Below are 21,517 nucleotides of genomic sequence, written 5' to 3'. Positions count from 1 at the left end.
CAAACCTAAATGTACAAGCAGAAGACCTTAGAGCCCTTCCAAGCATGAGACAAACCGTTACAAATACAAACATGAGACATAACACCACAAACGCCAATACGAGACAAAACGCCACTCGTCCAACTACGAGACAAAACGCCATATTCCGCCACAACACAAACCCGGAGGCTCCCTAGCGCACGTGACATTTCGTCCCTGCCCGTATTACCAGGTGACCTCCCCCAGTGATTAGCAAGTATAGAAACTCTAGTATAAAACTTAGATCTTTACTAGAATCTTCGGATTAATTCTTATCCCTATAGCTACTGAAGAAGGGTCTTGAACCCGAAATCGCGATCTAGCTAATATGACTACATACAGCCAAGTCATAAATTTCCTTCCTTAATAAGGTATATGGAAAATACCTTTAAGAAAATTATTAATGCACAACTAGCCATCACTTTTAATGAAACATGCATTAGAGAAAAACTCCTGCCCAAATACACTGACAATATATATATATATATATATATATATATATATATATATATTGGCTGTCGCCAGGTCATTTCAATCACTCCTTTGACACCTCGGTAGCGAGTAATATTTAAGTATTCATTAGCAAAATATATCTTAGAAATGAAAATTATACATATTAAATTTTCTTTGAATCCAAATCGAAGTATGATGATATGGTGACAACTAGGTTATAACAAAATGAAAGGAAACAATTCAGGGGCGTACATTCGTCTTTGTTCGGGTCTACCGCAACTCATTGAACGGATACAGAAACAGTGAAACGAACTTGTCTGAAACGTCACCTACACACACGAGAAAAAAATATTTCTTGTTTGTTTGCATTATACTTTCCACCTATTATTTGGTACCTACGTATATCTATTTTCTTTTAACTCATAAACGTGAAAGGAGCTGAGGAACTTATTTGGATGTCAAACTCCTTGTTACGGTGTAGATACAATAGTATTTCCGCGGCAGTATCCCCTCAGGCTAAACGAGGAGCATCTCTCGAGCCGTAAGATGTTTCACAAATCTTTGCCAATTTTCTTACAAAAACGGAAACATATTGCATGATGGAAATTCCACAGTATGCTAGATATATGAAATTCTATGCACTGTGACTCTATATAACAGATAAAAGACAAAATCACAGTGACTAGAATGAAGTGTGTGAAGTGGCAGGTAGAAGGATGACGACGCCTGGGGCGATATCTGAAGGTCTTGCGAGCCCCCTCAATGAGAGAGCACCAGTTCTCTATTTCAAGTTCCCCTTATTTCTTTAACATGTTGTGTATTCGGTATATCTCAACATAAGATGTGCTAATTAATACGAGAAAAGTGCACGTAACGTGTAAGATATATAAGTTGACTGAATAACTTCGGAACAAAATGTAAACAAGGCAGGTTACAGGTAGCGTGAAACAGGTGTACTGTGATACCGAAAGGGGAGGCAACACGGCCCTCAAGTATTCTAGCAATTGCTGAGGGGTTGTGGAACTTAAAGGCGAGTAGAACATTGCAAAAAAGCAAATTTGTGCTGTGATATTCAACCATGGATTTAAGGAAGATAAAAGGCACGAAGAATCCATACCTGAATATACATGTCATGTTTTCACTGTTGAAGAAGAACAAAACGAATGAATTAGTTCAAGTGCCATTTCTTGGATCAACGTATTGCAGAAGTATGTCAGCAGCCACAACATTTAAGGATTTAGATGGCTTTAGTATAGTTCAGCATTGAATCACCATTAACAAACTAAATTTTAATCAAGGTAAAGTATAATTATTAATTAAGTTAATTACAGTGAGATTAAGTTACCAAATCTGGGATGTCTTTTTGCAGCACCAATGAATTATGCTATGATTAGGTTAGTTTATAGCAAATACAAGAAAAAGGAACAGAATACACATGTAAGTAATAGTTGTAAATTTGTGAACTGCCTCCTTGTAACTGAATAATCTAGGGGAAATATAATGTCTGATGTGATCCTAATCTAATGCTGTGAAAAAATTGTGATGGTTGAACTTTATGTGGTTCTTTCAGGAAATTAGTCAGTTGGTCAGTCTGTTTCTCTGGTTATTAAGGAAAACCATGGCTCTCAAGAAACGTCATTGACCTGTAAGTCACAAAGCGGAGAGACTTTTTGTTGGTATCTGGAAAGAGTGAGTGTAGAATTGCAAAGTATACTATAATATAAGGTGCCCAGTGCCTGTGGTGATTGAATGTATGGCAGTTAATACATTGCCTTAAATTATGATTTTCTTGTAAATAATTTTTTTGCTAGGATTTGAACAACTGTTTACTAGTATTGTCACTGGTGTTCTCTCTCATTATGGTTGGACAATAGCTTTAGATTATTGTTGAAATGTTTGGATGTGTCTGATTAAGGTTTGATTGGTTAATATCAGTCAGAATTGCTGTCACTTTACAGATTATTGAAAATTTTCAACCAGAAACAAACATCCAACATTATAGCCTCATATTTATCTTGGACGCATTAAAATGATAAAACAAGATTTTGTAAATCCCAACCAATGTTTGAAACAGTTTATTCAAGTCAGATATAATTAACAAGACTGATTTTATTTCTGCCAAAAGAAATAGCATGTTACGTTAGTCACCTACAGCACATCACCACATCCTACAAAAACCCAGGTACACCTGGAAACATTACAAAATATTAACAGCCTGGGAAAGAGTTTACATGATTTCCATCTTAGAACCAAATGAAGCACATGAAAACCAAGCATTCAGTAGGTCAACTTCCCTCCAATTCTCCAAATCCAAACTTATCTTTGAGTCAAAGGCTTTGACAAAGCATGACTACCTCCCTTCCCCCACCAAGTCAACAAGGATACAAAGAGTGTCAATCTACCACCACACTAGTCATAAACATCACTCAACAATTACTAGAAGAATTAAGAAGAAAGCATCACCAGAAATAATAGTAATGGTGAAAATAAATATAAATAGAACATTTGATAATGTTCCTTTATGCACCTGTCAAAAAAAATCATAGAGACTGATATTCACAACAACAAGAAATGGCTTAGCTGGCAGTGTACAGTATATGCCCAAACAACCAACTATCAGCGACCAAAATATACAATAGTTCCCTAGTGTTTAATTCTTTCACTTGTGATGATTGGCTTCTACAGCATAACATCAGTGTGCTGATTCATACAGATGACCAAACAATAATAGCACACCAATGACAAAATATCTGCCAAGAACACCTAAACATACTTGTATGAACTAGAACAATGGCCAAGACAAAACAGGATGGCAGCTTGTCTTCAGGAATCGGTGGCATTCCTCACCACAGACAAAAGGCCACACATCAAGAACCAAAGAGTGAAAATCAGTGAGAAACTAAACACACTAACATGCTGCAAGCACATGTTTTAGTTGACAGAATAGTGACAATATACAAAAATCTTCCAAGAACTACCTTTCACTATGCCTCCCCGGAATGGTTCCTACAATCAGTCAATCAATTGTTGCCTTGAATTTCGCCTTACAGCTCCTTATTGTTTTGTAATGGTCCTTGGAATCTCTCACATATCTCTACAATCTACTCAGAGCAGAAGTAATTAAAAACTTACTGAAAAATAGTTTCAAGTGTTGGCAACCACATCCCAAAGTTTTAAACTGATACAGCAATTTTTACTATGAATGATTATTTTTTTTTTATTATTATATACCAAGGCTTTTTCCCCCTTCCAAGGGAGGTAGCCAAAAAGGGAAAGGCATAAAAACACTCCCACCCATTTCATCCCCAAATACACTCCACACCCCTCCCACCCTTCCTCTCATCTGAGCACCTCCTGGATGACGGGTCATCCCTGCAATCCGCCCACCGCCCTGGGTCAGAAGCAGTGTCGCAAGACACAGTACATCCACAGCAAGGCCGCTTCATTTAATCGGCGACCCCCCCTCTCCGTCCCCCTTTGCATATAAGGAGAGGACGGGGAGAAATCCCTTCGGGCTGCGTCAAAATTTACTCACACATACTACCCCACCCCCCCCCCCCCGCCCATTTCTCCTCATGCAGTCACAACATCATCCATATACAACCATTCTCCACTCACCTCTGTCTTCTGTCCTCTCCCTTCCTTCCTCAACAGACATTCCCCTCTTCCCCAAAGCCCCCTTCACCCCATCCATCCACCTCATCCTAGGACGTCCCCTCATGTTCACTCCCTCCACATCTGCCTTCCATACCTCTTTTACTAGTCTTTCTTCACTCATTCTTTCCATGTGTCCAAACCATCCTAATATTCTTTCATCAACCCTGGCATCAGAACACATTATTACATATATCTAGCTTATTGTTTTGACTATGGTCTTTTTAATTTGTGTGAGAGAGAGAGAGAGGAGGAAGAGTGTATCTGTTCTTGCCACAACATGAATAGGGACACATGTATGGTCCACATGGCTGTGTTAACATTTACTATGTGCCGTGTTTTCTTTGCTTCCACTTGGCTTCCTAGATCATCAGAACAAAAGAGGGCTACATCAGAGTAAGGAAGAAAATCAGGCTTAAGTGAGATAGGAACCATGAAGAGGAGAGAGCTTGGTAGCCCTTTACTGGTAAAGTGTTACCAATCTCAACCCTTAAAAACAATTTGAATATCTTGGTTTACATGAATAATGAATTATCAGATAATTTATCTGCATATTTCACCAATCACACTCAATAAATTTATGTCTGGAGTGTAAAAACCTCATCGTAAAAATTGAAGCCCACTTTTTTTTTTTTCTTTTTTTTTTTCCCTCCCTAAAATAATGTCATTTAAAGTACTACTATGCTGACAATTTTTGGTCTATTTGCATGATTCTTTTTTATTTGAAAGCTGACTCTTTGCTCTACATTCTGAACATGGTTTATTATGATATGTTGAGTATTGGAATTTCTAGAAGCTTTTATGTTATAAACATTTAAAAAATCTGTGGGGGTAAATATGTCAGTAGAGCAAAAAATGATTACTGAATCTACACATGTATGTTGATAATTATAACCATGCCCAATACTCTCTTTAAAAAATCCCAAAGCGTAAGTCCAAATAATTGGTGACCAGTAGTGGTTTGAATATTGATTATTTTTGCACAATAAAATAAGGTTTTTATTGTGTAAATTCAGTATTTATAGACAAAATTTAACACCTTGCAAGACATCTAAACAAAAACACATACATACTCAGACCACAAAATAAGCACTCCAAGATTGACTCCCTCAAACTCTTTACTCCATCTATCTTCCTTAGATATCAACCCAAACTAAAATGTTCATCCTATGTCAAACAAGAACCACACTGGCACAGCTGCAATGAGGTAACAACACAGATTCTCTTCCTTGAGTAAAATACAGGTCAGGTTGTTCATTTTCGGTTACCTGCAAGAGAGGGTAGTGGACTGATATAACAAGGTATTAATGCCATTGCTATTATGATATAATTAGATCTTTTTTGATTAATGACAAGATGTTTCAGCTTGGAAATTTCACTGTGTCACAGCATTATTTTGAATAACTTCTTTACAATATTCTTTTGTGGTTAATCCCAATAAATTTGACCAGCCTACAGTATATCATCATAGTGAACAGGATAACTCTGTTGTGCCCATACGTCACTCTTAACTGGAATTGATTCATTGGGTGTTAGAAGGTGAAGAACATATGCCAGGAGGTGCATAGCTGTGGTCAAAGTCATCATCTTTGCCCCGTGTGCTAGATATCAGTTACTGCTGGGAATTGGAGAGAAGTACAAGACTTGAACTTGTGATTAGGAAGGTGCGGGTTATGTATGTTTCCATATGCACCACTAGCATACCTCAATCAGAACAAAATTCCTAGAGATGACATAGGAGCACCAAAGAGGTTGTTCTTTAACTTTAAACCCCCAGAAATCCCTCATGGGTAGGATGAGATTTTTGACATGGGTTATACAGACTGGAAACCCACAATCCTACTGCATCTGGCAACATTCCTTGGGTCCTTCCATAGATTTCCAGAAATAATTGTTGGATTCCTCTCTGTGTTTTACAAGTGAGGCTGTTTCATTGTCACCAACTTATAGTAGTAGGAAGATGGGAGCAGTCATTCTTTGTCAGCTGTCCCTGTGTGCATTGGTCATTAGAGAGATATGGGACAGTACCAGAGGCTGAATGTTGGGCTGCATATCCAGATGGAGATGAGTGTAATGATGGGTTTTGAAGATGGATAGTTAAGAAAATTGTTCCCTCTAGTATCCATCTTCCAGGTACCCATTATTGGTCACAAGTAAGAACTAAATCTTTAAAGGGTAACATTGGAGTTTTAGGTAATACATAAGGTACATATACCAATGGGTTCTTCCCCATTACAAGGGAGGTAGCCAAAAAACAAAATCATAAAATCCACTCCCACCCATTCCATCCCCACATACTCCACTACCATTCACCCCTCCCTCCCTCTTATCTTGGCTCCTCCTGGATGACAGGTCATCCCTGCATCTCACCCACTGCCCTGGGTCAGAAGTAATGTAGCAAAACAACACGTCCTCGTGCAGAAAAAGAGAAGACAGGAGAAATCCCTTTGGGCTGTGTCAAAATATTCACACTTACTCCCTCACCCCCCCTATCCCCACACCCACTCCCTTCCATGTATCACAACATCATCCATACACAACCATTCTCCACTCATCCAATCTTCTGTCTTCTCCCTGCCTTCCTCCACAGACATTCCCCTCTTTCCCAATCCCCCTTTTACCCCATCCATCCATCTCATTCTTGGTTGCCCCCTTATGTTCACTCCTTCCACTTCTTCCTTCCACACCTCTTTTACTAATCTTTCTTCACTCATTCATTCCATGTGTCCTAACCATCCCAATACTCTTTCATCAACCCTATCTCCCAACTCCCTCTCCACCCCCACTCTCCTCCTCACCTTGTTTCTCACTCTATCCAGCCTAGTAACCCCTGCCATACTTCTCAGGGATTTGATAAGGTACCACACAGAAAATTACTATATAAACTGGAAACAATAGGAGGCATACATGGAAAACTATTGAATTGGATGGAGGACTTCCTACATGGAAGAAAAATGAGAGTGGTGCTCAGAGACAAATATTCAAAATGGGAAGAAATGAGTAGTGGCATCCCACAGGGGTCAGTACTAGCTCCGATAATGTTTGCTATATATGTAAATGACATGGACGAAGGCATTGAAAGTTATATGAATTGTTTTGCAGATGACACAAAATTATTAAAGAGAATAAACCCCGAAATAGACTGTGATTTGTTACAGAGTGATCTGAACAAAGTCTCAGAGTGGAGCAAGAGATGGGAGGTAAAATTCAACATCAGGAATTGCAGTATAATTGAATTTGGAAAAAGCAAGAAGAGAATATCAGGACAATATAAAATTGATGGAAAAGAAGTAAAGAAAGTAAATTCTGAAAGGGACCTTGTAGTAATCATCACCAAAGACATGTTGCCAGATAAACATATAAATAGAATAGTCGGAGAAACATACAATTTATTGATAGAGAGGACTTATTAAAGTGGGAAAGAGGAAAAATAAGAGGACATGCCATGAAACTCAAAAAGGATAACTACAGAAGAGACCTGAAAAAGAACAGCTTCCCACACATAGTGATAGATATATGGAACAAATTGGATGAAGAAATAGTGTGTGCAAACACAATACAAGAATTTAAGAACAAACTTGATCTTGTGAGATACAAAAATGGATCACCATGATCATAGCTCCCCTTCCTGTATAATATAACTAGGTAAATACATTCAAACTCCTTGCTTTCTCTCTTATGTTCAATGTTTCTGACCCAAATAGTGTTGTTGTCAAAATCATTCTTTCATACAATCTTCTCTTAGCAGCCATTCCCAAATGTCTATTTCTCATTATGCTTTAATCCTCCAAGGCATTTATTTGCCTCTCTCAATCTACATTCTTCCACTCCTTTCCCACCACATTTGCACCCAAGTATCTAAAGCTATCCACTTCCTCCAGTCTCTCTCCCTTAATACTCGCTTCCAATTTGCTGCCACATTCTCCCCTTGTACATCTCATCACCTTACTTTTACCCACATTTATCTTCAACTTCCTTCACACACCTTCCCAAACTCTGTCACTAACTTCCTTAATCCCTCCTCTGATCCTGCCACAAGCGCAGTGTCGTCAGCAAACAACAACTGGCTTATCTCCCATTTTTCTCCATTTTCTTTAACCATCTCCAATCCCCAGTCCATTACCCTTGTGTTCACCTCTCACACCACCACATCCATGTATAAATTGAACAGTCAAGGTGACATAACACATACCTGGCAAAGTTCCACCTTTACTTCAAACTACTTACTCTCTCCATTTATAATTGTAACACAGGCTCTACTACTCTCATTAAAACTCTTGACTGTTCTTAACAGCTTTCCTTCTATCCTATAGATCTGCAATACCTCCCACAGTGCCTTCCTGTCTACTGTGTCATAAGCCTTTTCCAAATCCATGAAGGCCCTAAAAACATCCTTACCTTTTCTTAAATATTTCTTACATATCTGCCTTACCACAAAAATCTGATCCATCCAACCCCTACCTGTCTTAAACCCACACTGTTCCTCACCAATTACTCCCTCTGTTCCTCTCCTAATCCTCTCAATCAAAACCCTCCCATAAGCCTTCCCAACTACATTCAACAGATTGATCCCTCTGAAAGTACTGCACTCACAATTGTTCCCTTTTCCCTTGTAAAATGGAACTATACAGGCACTCCTTTAGTCCTCCAACATTCTACCCTCTTTTAGACAAACATTAAACAGCTTCACCAGCCAGTCCACCATTAGTGTACCTCCCTTTTTTAGACACTCCGCCTGACACTCATTCAACCTAGGTGCCTTACCTGCTTTCATCATTTTAATAACTGCTTTCACCTCATCTTTCCTTATTTCTCCTCCATTTTCCTCATTCATCATTGTCATTTTCTTTGCGGTTCCCATTGCAGCTGCCTTTTCCTCCCTATCCTTCTTCACATTTAGCAGCTCCCTAAAATAAAAAGAGAAAATAAATAAACAAATAAAAATTATTTATTGTTTGTGTAAATGAAGATTTTCATGATCCAAATATACAAGATTTATTTTAATCATAAGCATATATTCTAACCAAGATTTATTATTTCAGCTGGCTTTTCACTTGCACAGTAGAGAAATAAATTCATGGGAAAATAAATATTTCCAATTAAACTAAAAATCCCTTCTTAGTGGGCATAGCTTGTAAATAATTCCAACTACTTTTTCATGTTTATATGGTAGTAATTTTTTCTTTTTCTGTTTCAGGAAATGATGGTGTTGTGACAAAGCTTTCTGCATGGAACAGTAAGATGCAGCTGTGTTTGCCTCTGTGGCCTTGTCCCATCATTTTTTAGTTGTGTGCTTCATTTTCTGCATGCATTTAATTCTATTTTACTTTGAGAAACATTGCCAAGTCTATGTAAATGTATGTGTATACATATAAATATATGCAATTAAGCATGTGATTTTATGAGTAATGATATGAAAAAATATATGAATTTATATTTATGTGTACATGCATACAAATCTTGGTTCTTGACTGATGTATAACTCAATGCAGATGTGGTTTAGCACAAGCACAAAAGTAGTCAACAATTTAGTGCAATATTTCATGTTAGGGAGATATATCAGATGATATGTGGTCCTAAAACCAGTTTTTATTATTGTTATTTAATTTTATACAAGCTCTTGTTACATAAGTTAGTGTGAGACGCAGTCCTCATATTCATCATTTATATGGTATGTCGTAACACGTACACAGTGTGCACACACACATCTGTATAAATATATGTATATAATTGTGTTGGTAGTTGTGTAATGGCTTGAACTATAATTTAGATATTGATAGTAACATTGCTTGTAACTAGGTTAGAAAAGTGAATTTGAGAACTATTTCATACAAAGAGGTGTTTTGGTTGTAGGGAAAGAGAATAGATATAAAAAGCTTGTTTTATGTCTTTAATGATGGAAGAGAAACGTAAATTAAGAGTTAAAAAAGGGTCTAAGTTACTTAACAAAGATGTTTCAGACCCAAATGATCCCGAGGCTCTTGATCCAAAACTTGAATGGAAACCTCCTGTTGTATCAAGAGGAGCAAGTGGGTATAAGGATGCTAGGGAGAAAAATGAAAAAAAGAATACCGCCAAAAAAGCGAAACAACAGAAAAAAGCTAAAGGGGCAGATAAGATAGAAGGCACAGTACCTATAAAGAAGCCTGCAGTTAACAGGAAGAAGAGGAGTAAAGCTGGATCCACAGTAGGTTCCAAGACCACCCCTACAAAAGGTGAAGAGAAAAGTACACAGCCAGATGGTGAAGAGGTTAAGGATGAACAGATAGGACCAGTCCGATGTGTTATGTGCCCAAGAATCTTTCAATCCCTTAAGGAAATGCAGGCTCATTACCTTTCAACTCATAAAAGCAAAAGAACCAAAGACCTACAAACACGTATAGATGAATTAAAGAATGCCACCAATCACGATCTCAATAAATTGGAGATAAATAAAAGTCAGAGATTAGAAGCTAATGAAGAACAGCCAAGTGGTTCAAATGGAGACTCAAAATGCCCAGTTTGCAGTATTGCCTTTAAAAGTCACAATGAAGTTACAGCTCATGTAAATGATGTGCACAGCTATGTGTGTTCAGAGTGTGGAAGTGTCTTTTATAATTTGTTTTTATTCACAAGTCACAAGTGTAGCATTACTGGTAAGAAAGTTCGAAAAACAAAGAAGCAGGTTAAAGCATGTCCAAAAAACAAGAAAACGGAAACTACAAATAATCTTCCGTCTTTGGAAAATGGGGAGAGAAAAGCTGTGCCTTTCAGGTTATATCGACCAATTCTTCCCAAACCCACTGCAAAGGAAAGTTCAGCAGTTGGAATTAAAAATACTGATACAGAATCAGATGTAAAAACAGTCATTCCAGCTGTTCAGATCCCAAAGCACAACAATGTACAAATCCTGCCTGCTGCTAATAATTCTCTACCTCTCACAAAATCTCATCCCACTGAGTTGAAAGACTCTCTCTTATTAAAATTAAAGGGAATTCCAAGTCCCTCAGAAGAGGAATTGAAAAGCTCTGCCAGTCAGGTTGCGTCTAGTGCTTTTGCTGTTGGGTGCACTAAATCAGGCAGACAGGGTGATGTAATTCCTAAGTTGGAGTCTGAGTTGGAATATAATAAACACTCTCAGGTTACTGTACCAGAATCTAAATCTCTTATTACTGGTGGTAATACGCTGTCTCAAAGCTCAAATAGTTCCTTAAATGAAGACATGGAGTCTACAGAAGGACTCCCAAGTTCAGGAGAGGATCTTAACTCAGGTCCCATGTCTCACAAACAGCTTATTGAAAAGAAAATAGCTGAGATTACAAAAAATCCCAATTTAAGTGTAACATGGCTACCCTCTCTTTCTTTTCCAAGTCAAGACAAAAAAGAGTATTTGTGTGGAAGGTGCAAAGTTTGTTGTATCAGTAGTGAAGAATTTGTGGATCATATTAAAGATTGCCTGACTTTCTCAGATGTAAGCATGAAACTGGTTGATTACCCCCCAAAGAGGATATTACGTTTAAGGCGTGAACCCATGGTGAAAGGATTTATGGAAGTTAATAGTAATGATAAATATACAATTAATCCTAATCTAATCAAATTGCTTCAGGCTGTTATGCACAAAAAGAATGGAGATGTGGAGTGTAGTGATTCTTCACCAGTGGAGCTATCACATTCAAAAGGGTTAGGGCATTCTTTTGCTGATTTGCTTGAGGACGACTGTAGCTCAGAGATGTATGAAAACTTGAATACCTCCAATCATAGCTCAGAATCAGAGACCATAAGTGGAAATATAAGTGAAGGTGCAAGTACTGCTGAGAAAAAGTTTGATGAAGGTGAAGATGGTTTTGATCCGTGTTTTTCCCAAATTGGAGGCAGTCGTGTTCAATCAGCAAATAAAGGTCCGCCACCAATGGTAATGATTCCTATTGCTGCTGCAGGGGGTAATACGTTTGGGAGGGTTTCAAATAAACTTTTAGCACCTCAGAAACCCGGCAACGTACGGGAATCGTATACAAGAGACGAAAACACCACTGCTTCACCAATTGGTGATCTTCTGTCTGCTGATGACATCAAAATGGAGGTGGAATTTGAAATGGAGGAGGTAGCAGAGGTAAGGTGTTATCAGTCATACAGAATATAAGATGATTAAGATTACGGAAGACTCATGGTGGAGGGACATTTCTGGTTGTATGTAGAAGCTGTAGTTGTCTTGCCAGTCTGGGTTCACTGTTGGGCTTGTGATCTTTTCTGTTCATGATTTCATATCTCCAGAAGTATTCATTTCTGTATTGGCATGCTTTAAATGTCTGGTTTCAGGATACACCCCTTCACTTAGTTGTTAGAAATATTTTCCCTTGCTCTCTGTGTGATGGTTAATCACTCGTAAAAAATCTCCAAGCACATATTTGTGAAGTTTAGATTAATCTTCAGACATTTTTATGGCTTAAAAAAAAAAAGGAGTACTTAATGCTTCAAGTGTATGATGAAACAGATTTTCAGTTTATAAATGTGGTAACATAAACAATGAGACATGAAACTTTTATCAGGCAAAATATATTATACTCCTTTTGTTCATTAGTTGGCAAATCTTTTCTTCTAACCTCATGCTTAGTATATGCAGAATACCTACCTCAACTCATACTTCTTAGGGAATAATATCATATATGTACTCTACTGGTTTAGCTAGTATTCAATTTGTCTATACATTACCCAGATATCTCTTGCAGGTGACCCATAGCTCTCAGATACTGGTAACAGCCACTGGGCAGGCCCATAGATCACCTGTGGAAGAAAAATTGTGTTGATGTCTAGGGATAGTTATTGTATCTTCTGTATGGTGGTTGCATCTAGGGTACTTTGAGGTCAGTCCTATTCTGTTGTGGTACTGTTATAGAGCTGGACAGTGTCCTGAATGCAATTGTGGCAATGTGGGTTTTACCTCTTGAGAGGGATTTTTCTGTGGGGCTGATATCTGGTGGGTGGTGGAGTATTGAGATTGATGGTCGGTCTTGAAGAGCTAGTTTAGAGATCTGAGTGTAAATGTGTTTTTGTATGTTGTACAGGTGGTAAGTTGTTATATATGTTTGAATAGTATGCTGCTGTTTTTTCAGCTGGTACGGCTTGTGTGAAGTAACGAGATGGGTGAAATGGATAGAGGGTTATGGTATGGAATTGTGAACCTATAATTTTCATGATGATTTATAGAGGGTTAGTTTTAGTGTGCATATGTCCTGTTGAGATGGTTTTTGTGTATCCTATTATTCTCAGTATTTTGTTTTGTGTAGGTTGCAATGTTTTGCAGATTGCTGGGAACTATGTAGTGGAAGTGTAGTTAAGTGTGGTTCTTATAAATTTTTTATTGACAGTAAGGTTTCCTTCTCTTGTTGAAAGAGAACTTGAAAATCAACTTGTGGTTGATTTTAAGGGGTTTATTTTCTTCTTGATTTTCACTGTCAGATCTTTGATATGTAGACTGAAGGTCATATGTGTATCAAAAGTGAGGCCCAGAACTATAGGGTTTGTATGTTTAATTTCATTGTAGGGTGTTTTTCTTGCTTATGGTTGTATGTCGTGAGAAATGTCACAAATGGTTTCTAGGACGAGGCCTTTATTCTCTTATTTGTAAGCCACTGTTCCAGTTTGTCTAAAAAGGCATTGGAGTTTTTAGCTGCTGTTGCTGGTTACATGGAGGTTGCAGGTCTTCTGCAAGCAAGACCAGGGGTGACATATTGATTAGCTGCCGTTTTGTAGTTTCTTTGCTGGGTTATAATTGTTGGGTCATTTGCATAGTATTGAATTTTGATAATATATTCAAGATTCTTGTGTTTAAGGCCAGATCCAGAGACCAAGAACTGTTCCCTTAGGATTGCACCTATGTATAGTGGTGGGGTTCTTGTGTTATTTTTGCAGCCAGGAGTCCGTAGTTGTTTGATTGAAAGTTGGGGTTGTCCATCCATCCTCTGTTTTCCTCCTTTCTTCCCCCTCCTTTCATTCTAATAGAAGACCTACACACAGAAACCAAAATCCTATCCATACAACATCACATGAGAATGATAGGTACACAGTTCTATGCAAGAGCCCTCAACCCTGCCTATCCATCTCATTACATCATATAAGCACGACCAACTGAATGTAACAGAATCTACAGCAGTAGCATACTACTCAGACATATGCAACAGCTTTCCACCTACACTGCACAACACTTCCATACAAAAATGCATTATTTCCCGGATCACAAAACAGGCACTTCAAGACTGACCATACACCCTCCACCAACAAATCCTCCATACATAAGTCCCATAGGAAAATCCCCTCCCAAGAGGAGCAAGAACCACACTTGCATAACTGCAGTTAGGTTACCATCCAGCATTTGAGCAGTCCCAACAAAGAAGAAATAGTGCACCATCCCCAGTCATACCCAAACAGCAACACAATATTTCTTCCTTGGGTGACTCATGGGCTCGTCCACGGGTTTTTTCCAGTTATCTGGGAGCCATGGGTCTTCTACGAGAAGGTAGTTCCATGTCTATTACCACCTGTCTTGCCCATCCAATAAAATTGTCTAGCCGTTTCTTAAAACAACCAATAGAGTCAATGCTCACTACATGGTTACTAAGTCTATTCCATTCGTTGACTATATTAGTAACCAATTCTTTCCTTTTTCCTTCTTAAATCTAAATTTGTCCAATTTAAATCCATTACTGTGAGTCCTGCACTCTTGTCTTAATATGATGACCTTGTTTGCATCACCCTTGTTAAAATGTTTGATCCACTTAAACACCTCTGTTAGATCACCCCGCGCACTGCATCTTTCCAGAGGGTGTAAGTTAAGGTGCCTAAGGCTCTCTTCATAAGGTAAATTTCTTAGCTCGTGTATCATTCTGGTCATTCTCCTCTGTACTGATTCTAGTGAATTGATGTCCATTCTTTAAGACGGAGACCAAGACTGTACTGCATAGTCAAGGATGGGTCTAACTATCGCTAGATAGAGTTTAATAATTACCTCTGCACTTCTATTCATGGGTCTAGGTGAATTTACCGACAGCAATTCACCTACAACAAATCATCAACAACAATTTACCGACAACAATTCATTGACACATTCAATTTATTGATGTACACAATTCATTGAAAAAAAAAATTCTAATTTGAAATATATAACTAACCTAACCAACCTAACCTAAAACCTAACCTAACCTAACCAAAACCTAACCAACCTAACCTAACCTAACCAGACCAAACCAACCTAACCTAGCTTAACCTAACATAACCAAACAACCTAACCAAACAACCTAACCTAACCAATACCTAACTAACCAAACCAGTCTAACCTAACCTAACCTAGCCTAACCTTTTTTGATGAATTGTGTATATTGATAAATTGAGTGTGTCGATGAATTCTTGTTGGTAAATTATTATCAATGAATTGTTGTCGGTAAATTCGCCAGATCCCTCTATTCATAACCCTCCTAGCAATGAAACCCAATGCTCTGTTAGCTTTATTCCTGGTGGAAATGCACGTTTTTCTGGATTTAAGGTCAGGACTCAGTAGAACTCCCAAGTCTCTCTCGCACTCAGTTTTCTCTAAAATCGTGTTATCTAAGCTATATCTATTTTTGGGGTTGTGTAGCCCTGTGTTTAACATGCTGCACTTTGAGATGCTGAAGTCCATTTGTCATTTCACCGACCATGTGTACAATTTATTAAGATAATTCTCATGTTATTGAAGAGCATAACAGTATCATTGGTACTCAGCAGTGTTCTTAATTTTATAATATCAAGTCCCCTGTGCTGTTTCATCTCTTGTAATATATGAATATTCACAAGAATATATGTCAAAATATTCTTTGTTTCAATATGTACCATACTTCATGAACTGTATATGAATTTGGTAGGTTATACAGGTCCACTTAACTTGTACTCACACATAGTTATTTTTATCCACATACATAACGTTACACTTAAGTTCGATTTCATCAGCCACTTTTGAGACCCAGGTAAAATTTGTTTAAGTCTTTGAATATCCAATTGAATTGAGTGATCATTTGCTATTCTGTACAGATTAGTATCATCAGCAAATTTAGAGACAGTAGATTTAAAGTCTGCAGTCAGTTTCGTTGATGTATGTACTATGAATAGAAGTGGCCCAAGAATGGAACCCTGAAGAGCTCTACTTAAATCCCTTTTCCAGGTGGAAATTTAACCATTCATAATAACTTTATTTTCGTTCACCTGTTTCTAATTCAGCTCAGCAAGTTACCTCTTAGAGCATTTATATCTGAAGCTAGATATTTGGGTGCAAATGTGGCAGGAAAGGGTGGAGTGAAGGTGGAGGTAGAATGTAGATTGAGAGAAGCGAGTAAATGCCTTGGTGGTTTAAAAAGTGTAATGAGGAATAGGAATCTGGGAATGGATGCTAAGAGGAGACTGTATGAAGGAGTGATTGTGCCAACAGCACTGTATGGAGCAGAAACATGGAACATGAGAGAGGAAGAGAGAAGGAACTTGAATGTGTTTGAGATGAAGTGTCTGAAAAGTATGATGGGGGTTACTAGGCTAGATAGAGTGAGAAATGAGGAAGTGAGGAGGAGAACAGGGGTGGAAAGGGAGCTGGGAGATAGGGTGGATGAAAGAGTATTAGGATGGTTTGGACACATGGAAAGAATGAGTGAAGAAAGACTAGTAAAGGAGGTATGGAAGGCAGATGTGGAGGGAGTGAACATGAGGGGACGTCCTAGGATGAAATGGATGGATGGGGTGAAGGGGGCTTTGGGGAAGAGGGGAATGTCGGTTGAGGAAGGACGGGAGAGGACAGAAGACAGGGGTGAATGGAGAATGGTTGTATATGGAAAATGTTGCGATGAATGAGGTGGATTGGACGGGGGAATGGGGGTGAGGTAATGTGTGTGAGCAAAAATTTTGACGCAGCCCGAAGGGATTTCTCCCCGTCCTCTCCTTTATATGGGGGGATGGAGAGGGGGGGTCGCCGATTTAATGAAGCGGCCTTGCTGTGGATGTGCTGTGTCCTGCGACACTGCTTCTGACCCAGGGCAGTGGACAGGGTGCAGGGATGACCCGTCATCTGGGAGGTGCTAAGATGGGAGGGAGGGTGGAGGGGTGTGGAGTGTTTTCGGGGATGAAATGGGTGGGAATGTTTTTGTGCCTTGTCCTTTTTGGCTACCCCCCTGGTAAGGGGGAAAAAAGCCTTGGTATATGTATGTATGTATGTATGTATATCTGAAGCTGTGCTGGCTTTCATTTAATAGACAATTGTTTTCTATGTGCCATTCTGTGCCATCTATTGTAATTATTTCCATTATTTTTCTATGATTAAAGTCACTCTTATTGGCCTTTAGTTCTTCCAAGTGCTTTGATTCAGTGTATGATAGTTATGAAGCACCTATAGGACTTGTAGTTTGCATGTAGTCCATTTTGAATTGGGGCATTGGCAAGGGTTGAAAGGGTTCTGACTTTGTTGTATTAGGCTTTGGATTCAAACTCTGCTCCAAGGGGTCCACCTTTGTTGGGGGTTTTCGCTTGAAGAAGGTAAAGAGCCTATGCCAGGAAGCACATAGCTGAGGCTGAAGCTGTCACCTTTGCCCTATGTGCTTGGACTGTTGAGGCAGGTAACAGTCACTGCTGGGAAGGAATGTTTAAAAATGGAGCATATCATTGAAATTTAGAGATCTTGGACTGGCTCCAGAGACATGTCAGCCCCCCCCCCCCCCAGGTTGAGGTGATGAAGATAACAGATTTTTAAGGTGTGGCAGGCATATGATTCTTTATGCTGACCATCATGCAGGATCACCACTAGCAGGCATCTGTCATTGGGCCCTGTAGCAGTATAGATCAGAATTTAGGATTGGTGGTGGGGGTGGGAATTGAGGCATAGCTAAGGAAACTGGAATTTGTGATAAACCTCACATGAAAGGCATCAAACAGATATGAATTACAAATGGCACATTTATGGTTTTCTTCAAACATTCCTCTGGTGACAGTTTTTTATACATGTTTGATTTTTAAATTGCTTCTTGTACACTTTCGATGTGAATACTAACCACATAATATTGGTCTTTTACCATGCATTTAGCATGCTACATTGAAAACAATAACTTGCATGAAGCTTGCTGACAGTGTGTGAATTACAGCATATCTTTGTTATTAGGTACTGCATGTTTGGTCAACACACTTTCTTGTTCTTGATGTGTATGTATGGTAGGTATTTTTGTCACCATCAGTATTATGTTGCTCTGCTTTACAATGTTGGCTGTACTGTAGTCATTTATTGATTAAAAATTAATGGAATTGATGAAATCTTACTAGTTTTCATTCAGTTATGATATTAAGTAAAATTGAAATGGACTGATAAATAAAATAAAAGTGTATGTTTTGATTTATGACTTATTGCTGATTTTACTCATTTTACAGATATAGCGGATATTAGAAGAGAAAGATTCAGGGAAGACGGGCATACTTCTGTTTAAATTGAATGTTGTTATTTCATTAGAAGATTTAGAGAAAGAAATATATTCACATTAAAAAAAAAAAAGCTTTCATTTATCCATACAATGATGTACAAATAAGAACAGCAAATAATTTTTTAGTCTTTTATTCACATACTCTTTGTTTTACTTCTCCCAGCAACTGAATTAAATTGTGGATAGTCCAAACAAAACATGCAAGTTACCTACTGTGCTGTATGGGTCAGTGACATTGATTGGTACATAAATTTACCACAATGATTCATATTTAATGAGAGCAAAACAGATTTAAGAACATTACATGCAAACTATGCAAACTTTCAGCATTTTTATACTCATCAGGAAAGGTAGTTAACATGAGGAACTGTACATACATATACCAAGGCTTTTTCCCCCTTACAAGGGGGGTAGCCAAAAAGAAAAAGGCATAAAATCATTCCCACCCATTCCATCCCTGAATACACTCCACACCCCTCCACCCTCCCTCTTATCTTAGCACCTCCTGAATGACGGGTCATCCCTGCACCTTGTCCACTGCCCTGGGTCAGAAGCAGTGTTGCAAGACACAGTACATCCACAGCAAGGCCGCTTCATTAAATCGGCGACCCCCCCCTCTCCGTCCCCACATTGCATAAAATGAGAGGACGGGGAGAAATCCCTTCGGGCTGCGTCAAATTTTGCTCACACATACTACCTCACCCCCCATCCCCCCACCCATTCCACTTCATGCAATCACAACATCATCCATATACAACCATTCTCCATTCACCCCTGTCTTCTGTCCTCTCCCGTCCTTCCTCAACAGACATTCCCCTCTTCCCCAAAGCCCCCTTCACCCCATCCATCCACCTCATCCTAGGACTTCCCCTCACGTTCACTCCCTCCACATCTGCCTTTCACACCTCTTTTACTAGTCTTTCTTCACTCATTCTTTCCATGTGTCCAAACCATCCTAATACTCTTTCATCAACCCTATCTCCCAGCTCCTTTTCCACCCCTGTTCTCCTCCTCACCCCCTCATTTCTCACTCTATCTAGCCTAGTAACCCCCTTCATACTTCTCAGACACCTCATCTCAAACACATTCAAACTCCTCTCTTCTTCTCTTATGTTCCATGTTTCTGCCCCATATAGTGCTGTTGGCACAATCACTCCTTCATACAGTCTCCTCTAGCATCCATTCCCAAATGTCTATTCCTCATTACACTCTTTAATCCACCAAGGCATTTACTCGCTTCTCTCAATCTACATTCTACCTCCACTTTCACTCCACCTTTCCCTGCCACATTTGCACCCAAGTATCTAAAACTATCCACTTCCTCCAGTCGCTCTCCCTTAATGCTCACTTCCAGTCTACTGACACTTTCACCCCTTGTACATCTCATCACCTTACTTTTACCCACATTTATCTTTAGCTTTCTTCTATCACATACTCTCCCAAACTCTGCCACCAACTTCCTCAATCCCTCCTCCGATCCTGCCACAAGCACAGTGTTGTCTGCAAACAACAGCTGACTCACCTCCCACTTTTCTCCATTTTCTTTAACCATCTCCAATCCCTCTCCCACTACCCTTGCATTTAACTTTTGCACCACCCCATCCATGTATAAGTTGAACAGCCAGGGCAACATAACGCATCCTTGACGAAGTCCCACCTTTACCTCGAACCACTCACTCTCTCCATTTCCAATCCTGACACAAGCTCTACTACTCTAATAAAAACTCTGGACAGCTCCTAGAAGCTTTCCTCCTATCCCGTATATCTGCATAACCTCCCACAGTGCCTTCCTGTCTACCCTATCATAAGCCTTTTCCAGATCCATAAAAGCCCAAAAAACATCTTTCCCCTTTCCTATAGCTTTCTCACATACCTGTCTTACCACAAAGATCTCATCTACACAACCTCTACCTGTCCTAAATCCACGCTGTTCCTCACCAATTACTCCTTCAGTTCCTCTCCTAATCCTCTCAATCAAGATCCTCCCATAAGCCTTCCCAACTACACTTAACAAGCTAATCCCTCTGAAACTACTACATTCACACTTGTCCCCTTTTCCCTTGTAAAGAGGAACTATACAGGCACTACTCCAGTCCTCCGGCACTCTACCCTCTCTCCAGCAAACATTAAATAACCTCACCAACCAGTCCACCATCACTGTACCTCCTTTTTTCAGACATTCCGCATGGCATCCATCCAGACCAGGTGCCTTACCTGCTTTCATCATCTTAACAACTGCCTTCACCTCATCCTTCCTTATTTCTCCTCCATTCTCCTCACTCATCACTCTCATTTTCTTCGCATTTCCCACTGCAACTATCTTTCCTTCCCTATCCTCCTTCACATTTAGCAACTCCCTAAAATATTCTGCCCATCTTCCCCTTACTGCCTTCTCTTCCATTATCATCTCTCCATCTGCACCTTTTACATTTTCTTCTCTACTTGATTCGCCTCCTCTTCCTCTCTTAATTTCTTTCCAAAACATCTTTTTATTACTTTCAAAATTTTCTGTCAAACTCTTACCCCATTTCACATCTGCTCTCCTCTTTGCAACCTTTACCTTTTGCTTTACTTCTCTTTTCTTTTCTTTTCTTTGTACCTCTCATATGACTCCCTCGTCCTATTTTGTAACCAATCTGTGAAAGCTCGCTTCTTCTCTTCTACAACCTTCTTTGTTTCCTCATCCCACCATTCACTACCCTTTCTTCTATTTCCCCCTGTCCTTCTTGTTCCACACACCATCCTTGCACACTTTATGACTCCCTCCTTGAACCATCCCCATTCCTCCTCCACACCCAGCTCTACTCTACCCTTTACTCCCTCCCACTCCTCCTTCAGCTTCTTTCCGTACTCCTTCTCCTTTTCCTTTTCATTCAAAGAGTTCACTCTAAGAACCTCCCTACCTTTTGTCCCTTTCCTCTTTCTCCATCTATCCT

General features: G+C 39.2%; 1 protein-coding gene across 5 annotated transcripts; it reads left to right on the top strand.

Annotated features, from left to right (window-relative positions):
- The first annotated feature begins 951 nt into the window (after positions 1-951).
- On the top strand, positions 952-18,712 carry LOC143035916 (uncharacterized). Of its 5 annotated transcripts, none has more exons than XM_076203125.1 (5): positions 952-1,769; positions 5,266-5,332; positions 9,323-12,214; positions 18,269-18,318; positions 18,532-18,706. In XM_076203125.1, coding segments are annotated over exons 3-5 (2,256 nt in total). In that variant the 5' UTR covers positions 952-1,769; positions 5,266-5,332; positions 9,323-10,009; the 3' UTR covers positions 18,533-18,706. The 5 variants fall into 5 exon arrangements, 4 of the variants coding, with proteins under 4 accessions (XP_076059240.1, XP_076059239.1, XP_076059238.1 ...); XM_076203124.1 differs by lacking the exon at positions 5,266-5,332 and adding an exon at positions 2,042-2,116; XM_076203123.1 differs by lacking the exon at positions 5,266-5,332.
- The last annotated feature ends 2,805 nt before the right edge of the window (positions 18,713-21,517 follow it).

The sequence above is a fragment of the Oratosquilla oratoria genome, chromosome 19 (genome assembly GCF_046742065.1).
Source record: "Oratosquilla oratoria isolate Oo_2021 chromosome 19, ASM4674206v1, whole genome shotgun sequence".
Taxonomy (NCBI): domain Eukaryota; kingdom Metazoa; phylum Arthropoda; class Malacostraca; order Stomatopoda; family Squillidae; genus Oratosquilla; species Oratosquilla oratoria.
Note: the sequence above shows the minus strand (reverse complement) of the source record. Positions and strands in the feature narration are given on the sequence as shown.